The sequence below is a fragment of the Coturnix japonica genome, chromosome 3, assembly GCF_001577835.2.
Source record: "Coturnix japonica isolate 7356 chromosome 3, Coturnix japonica 2.1, whole genome shotgun sequence".
Lineage (NCBI taxonomy): Eukaryota > Metazoa > Chordata > Aves > Galliformes > Phasianidae > Coturnix > Coturnix japonica.
This window is the reverse complement of record NC_029518.1, coordinates 67,462,190-67,468,012: the sequence shown is the minus strand read 5'-3', so window position 1 is coordinate 67,468,012 and position 5,823 is coordinate 67,462,190. Positions and strand designations below refer to the sequence as shown.

General features: G+C 34.5%; 1 protein-coding gene across 3 annotated transcripts in view; it reads right to left on the bottom strand.

Moving 5' to 3' along the window:
* Window positions 1-1,253: 1,253 nt before the first annotated feature.
* EPHA7 (EPH receptor A7) overlaps window positions 1,254-5,823 on the bottom strand; it is a 158,626-nt gene continuing 154,056 nt past the window's right edge. For all 3 annotated transcript variants that reach the window (XM_015858873.2, XM_015858872.2, XM_015858876.2), the window contains one exon: window positions 1,254-5,103. In XM_015858873.2, coding sequence (XP_015714359.1) covers window positions 4,908-5,103 — 196 coding nt within the window. In that variant the 3' untranslated portion in view covers window positions 1,254-4,907. The remainder of the gene's footprint in view (window positions 5,104-5,823) is intronic.

The window sequence follows — 5,823 nt, the reverse complement described above, 5'->3', positions numbered from 1 at the left end:
TTTCTTTTGTCACTCTCCATTCAAGTATAGCTATAGATTTGAAATGATTACTTTTGTAACTGCTGAAAGTTAAGCCTAGTATTTATCTATATTTAATATTAGTAAAGGGAGAGGCTCCTAAAATCAAATAAATAAGTTAAATCTTCATACCTCCTGTCAAATATCAAAGATATGAATCAGATTGAAAAATGCTAAATGTCAGTCAACAGCCATTTATTTTACCCCATTATATAAGATTCCTGGTATGATATGAACACTAATAACTCACAAGGTCAACTCTCCTGTCTAGATTAATATATTCTCAATATTCATGTAAGGTAAAAAACATAGTTGTGATGTAGACACAGTATTGTTTTAGGATAACTGTTATGATGACATTTCAGTAATGTTAAAATGTGCAACAAACAGAAGAGATTTCATTTTACACAATCAGGTTTAACAGATTTACTAAGCGAGGGTTCAAATGCTCACTGCTTTCGCTAGTACTGTAATGCAGACTCCGACTTAGATTTGCACTGAAACAGAAATGGCCAATTGCAACTTCAGGTGTGCGCACAGACAGTCTAACTAGCCAAAACCCAGCCAGTTTTTGCCAAATCCTGAAAGTTCATTATTCACTAGTACAGAAGCAAAGAGAGGGACTGATACCTTGATGCAGTAGGTTGAGCATAGACATCACATGCATTGCAAGAGAAAATGCCATAAACTCATAAGCAAGGGGAACAGCTGCAGTGAGAGAGGAGGTACAAGTCACGTCTCACAAAACACTATACAGTACCATGAGTACTGGAAAATATACCTAAAACAGTGCACCTTTCCTTTATTTTGTTTTTCCTGTCTGTCTGTTTCTATAGTTCACTTGGACTGTTCCCTGCTCAGTATGTCAGAGTTGGTGGATTCTGTTGCTAAATATCCAGCTGTCCTCTTTCATTGGAGTTTGAGATAAACCCAACCTGAGTTTATGGTTTCTGAGAGAAGGCAGGACATTTAAGATGCTAAGGGCTATTCCTAAGTGCATTTCATGGATTACCCCTCAGATTTTTTCACTTTAAGGATTGTATAACCACTCTGTCATAATCATAAGGCATTAAGAAGCTCTATACTTTTATACTCTTTAAGAAGCTCTTATATTTTTAAAGTTTCCAATTAATAAACACAAATGAAAATAGCTTTAAGCTCTTCTCCCTCCTGCCTCCCCCCTTAAAAAATAGCATGTGCTTCCTGGGTTCCGAGGCATCAATTAAAACAAAGGATTTAAACAAAATTACTTTTATTAGTAGTAAAGGGAAATATGATATCTAAGAACTGTCAGATGAGAAAGTTTGATACAAAATGATTTTAAAAAGTTAAATCAGAAGCTGTCTGTAAGGAATTGCAAAATGATTTAACAATTTGGAATGCCAGTGGCAATAAAGTAGTGATGAAATTTGATAAATCACAAAGAAACACACAAGGGAAAAAATAAGTCTAATTATACAAACACAGACAGGGACTCTAAATTCACTATTGCTTGAGAAGAAAAAAATCATAAACTGATACTAGACAGCTCTCTGGAAACATCAAGTCAAGCACTCAGCATCAAGTAAAAATGTGAAACAAAATATTTGGATGATTAAGGAAGAAACTGTAAACAAAATAGAAAACATATATATATATATATATATCACAATCACTGTATAAATACATCAGTTTGCTATATCACCGTATAAATACATCATACGCTCTTATGTTGAATAATTCATGCAGCCCTGGTCATTCTATTTCTGAAGAAAGGTCAAAACAGAGAGGGAAAGGGAGACATGAAGAGAAAATAAATTCACCAGATCTAGGACAAATTCAGACTATTAAACATAGTGCAGCACCTGATTTGGGAAGCATTTGAACTGTATATATTGGGTAGGAGAGCCCTGGAGGTGCTTGGAAGTTTATATATGAAGATGTCTATAATCTGCAGAAAACAGTGGATGACTCCCTACACTTGCCAGGTACACAGGCCTGCATAGACCTTAGGGTTGAGTTAATGCAAGTACTCTTACTTTATGCAGAACTAAGTATCTTCTTGGGGAAGGTGACAGACAACAATAGGAAAAGATTTACAGGAAAAGTATTGGCAAGGTAAAAAAAAAAAAAAGTGCAGTCAAAATAACCATGCTCCTTCTCTCTCAATATACATTGTAATATATATTTTTTTTCTTTTTCCCCCCAGCCTTTTTCCTACAAGAAAAGTTCCACATGACTACTGAAATTGCTTATACCGAATCCTTTACTAAATCTTGCATCCAGTTCAGCATCTGAACTCAGAAGATACATTTACCAGAGATTATGTCACACTTTGCAATTGAAATGATAGGACGTTGGAGTTGGAAGGGTTGGGGGAGTAGCTGTTATTCCCTTTTTATTTCTTTTTTCTTTCTTTTTATTTATTTATTTATTTATTTGCTATTTTTCTGTTTTGGTTTGGTTTGTTTTCTGTTTTGTTTTGTTTTTTTCCTGTCTTTTATCTGGGTTTTTTTTGTTTGGTTGGTTTGTTTTGTGTTTTTTTTTTTAGTAGCAGAGGATAGGAAGATGTCACACAGTAGAATAATATTTCAGTGCCAGCCAGTAGGTACACACACTTTCCCTACCTACTACCATGCCAGAAGGTAGAATTACACTATATCCAGAGCTTTCCAAAATATAATCTATATAAATATTCACTATATTTTGATATTGCTTTACGCTTTTATTGCAAAAAGTTGTATGCAACAATTTAATGTTTTTGTAGAAAATAAGTAAAAATTAAATGTAAAAATCTTTTATTATGGGGAGATGACACTGCTTTGAAATTGTTTTATTTCAGTGGTACATGGAATTTTATAAAATTTGAGTCACATTTGATTCTACAAGAGAGGAATTTATGCAGGGTAGATTTTGTAGGCTGACTCAGTGGCTAACGTTAAATCTAATGTTACTACAGTAATGGTGGAGAGAAATAACTGAGTTGGACATGATTCTTCAAGCACTGCTAGGCATTGTTAACTCTCTGCACGGGTTATGTTATTTAATAGCTGAAAGCTCTACATTAACAGAGTAGGCTTTGTAAAACTCATCACTAAAATGATACCCTGAGGTGACAAGAGTTCAGTTATCTTAAGCAAAGTTCAAACTGAATACAATAAAAAAAAAGTAATTGGCAATTGCTGCTGAGAATCCAGTAAGCCACCATTTACCAAAATCTTCAAGCAAATTCTGGGCAAACCCAACCAGTTAAGGTTTATTAGCAACATTTCAGATATGACTTTCTGCAATTGTATTTTCATCTCCTAAATGAATTATTTGAATTCTATCTAGAGTCACCAGGATAGTCTTAAATGAAGCTGTTGTCTCCACTAGATAATGCTTAAACTATTCCACTGCTAGCAGAGACTAAATCCATGTATTTATTATATTGATAAAGTGTCACAACTACCAAAATATCCAGTGCTGTCTTCTAAAACTTATTTAAAACATAACAAACACAAGTAGTAATTATCTATAGTACCCTAAACGTGAACACTTTGAAGTCAGAAGTACCAAGCAAAAAGTGTCTATATATATCAAAGTAATAGATTACTCCATTACCTGGAGTAATCTCTCAACTATCATACCATTATATCTGCCACACTATAACAATGTCTAAAAACAGTTTAATTGGTTGCAGCAACATGAGGCTTTCCATTATGCTTTCTGACAAACTTTCCCAGACAAAATGGAAGAGCTGTGATAAGAGTTTAAATGGAGACATATTCTGTGGTAAAACAAAAACAAAGTTACTTCTTGTAAGCAGATCTAATTAACAGTTCCTAACAAAGCTGGCAATGTGCCATATCTCTAAGAGACTGGTTTTGCTCTTTGCAACCTACTCAGTAGAGATGTCTGACCACAGAAGCAGAGGAGAAGGAGGTGAGGAAGGGATTAGACTGGTCACTTTAAAAATTTCTTACTAGTGAAGGGGTAGTTTAGTCTGACAGTCTAAAAATGCTGATTTTCCAGTTTACTTCTAAAAAATGTCATTTTTTTTAAAGGGAAATAAAGTCAAATCAGCATAATTAAAATAATTCCAATTGCTAAGATAAAAATTCATGTAAAAATTTTAAATTTATTTTCTTTTCAATGACAAATTTCCCCCCCCCCCCCCCCATCTTTTTTTTATGATTTTTTTTTATTTTATTTTTGATACTGAAACAGTTATTTTCAGCTTTAGAAGAAACTACTCCAATGTTTTTCTTCTATGTTTATTTTACTGTAAATATTATGATATCTGCTTCTTTCAGATCTGGCGTGAAATGACATTTCAGAATGTCCTGGACTAGTTAAACTATTCAAATTCTGTTTCTCAACAAGGACTATTTGTAAGCAGTGGCAAAGACTTCCATTGATTTGTCTGAACAAGGAAGGCTAAAGGATACTTCCTGCCACTTGCATCATCAGTAGAAGTAAATCTGTATCATCCCAGCTTAAACATCTTCCCAAGTAGTACTTAAAAAATGTTTGATTTAGCTGCTTCTCCTTCTCCTTTGCTCTTCCATATACATATTTTGTGTATAAGAGGGGAGCTAAAAAGAAGATGGGGAAGCAGGATTATAAATAGTATGAGGAGCTTCCAGGGCAGGCTTCCAGGGTAGCTTTGCTGGCTCTTCTCTCCCTAGCAGCATCGCCATGTCCTGCTTCACCTTCCTCCTGAAATCATCATGCTCTTCAGATGTGGTCTTTCATTCTTGGCATTAGTCATAATCCTCAGTTTGTCAGGTGTGTGTTCTGGCCTCTCCCATACACCTCTGTTTACTCTTCCTCCTGTTGCCAGTCTGTTCCTCCCTTCTTCTCCATTCCTTTCCATGCTTCTTTTCTACATTTCCATCCTCTAATCCCAACTACAGTCCTTATGTGCTTTAAAAAAATGCCTCATAGCGTTCACTGTGCCTCCAAACCAATCTCATGATCTTATGGTTATATCTCTTGTTTTGCTTCCCCTTTCTGCTTCCTTTGTCTCCTGCCATTATGTCATTTCTATTCAGGCAGTCATCTCTTCTGGAAAGGGATTTTTCTTGTTCTCTGTTTTGCAAAGCACCTGGCATGTTTTTGATTCTGTCAAACAAATAATAACAACAGATATGAAATTGGCAGTGCAGCAGTATTCTGGTAGAAGGAAGTAATAGAGGCAAATTATACTATCATTGTCATTGCCATGTATACACCGCTACTTGACAGAAAAAAGACTTGTTCACTCACTAAGTAAACATCAATAAACCCAAAGAATCCCAAGCAGGTATCACTAACATGAAGAAAATGTATTTGTGCTTCATTTTGGTTTGTAATGACCCAAAAGGTTGTACTTGGTAATTTCAGTATTTAAAGTAAAGGAAGGTAAATGACTGCAGTGCAGTTTATTGGATGGGTGTTTGGGTACTAAATCAGGGACAGGATGATATTGATAACTCTTAATAACACAAGAGCAGGAAAAGAGTGAGATGGGTGTGTTAATTCAATTAAACCTCTGCTTAATTAAAAAAGACACATGTGGTAGGTAGCTTCTAGTGTACAAACTAATAAGGCAGAATCTCCTGTAACCTAACTGATACTATCAGAAGCTCCCAGTATTGCTGAACAGTCTTATAAAATATTTTAAACTACTTAGCTACTACATGATACTAAGTACCTCAAGACAATTTTTATGTTACTCTTGTTACAAAAAAAAAAAAACAGTTACAAAAGCCCGGGAAAAAAAAAAAAAAAAAAGAAAAATAAGAGGAAAGAATTTATTTCACTGCTTTTTTTTTTTTTTTTTTTTTTTCTTTTTTCTTTTTT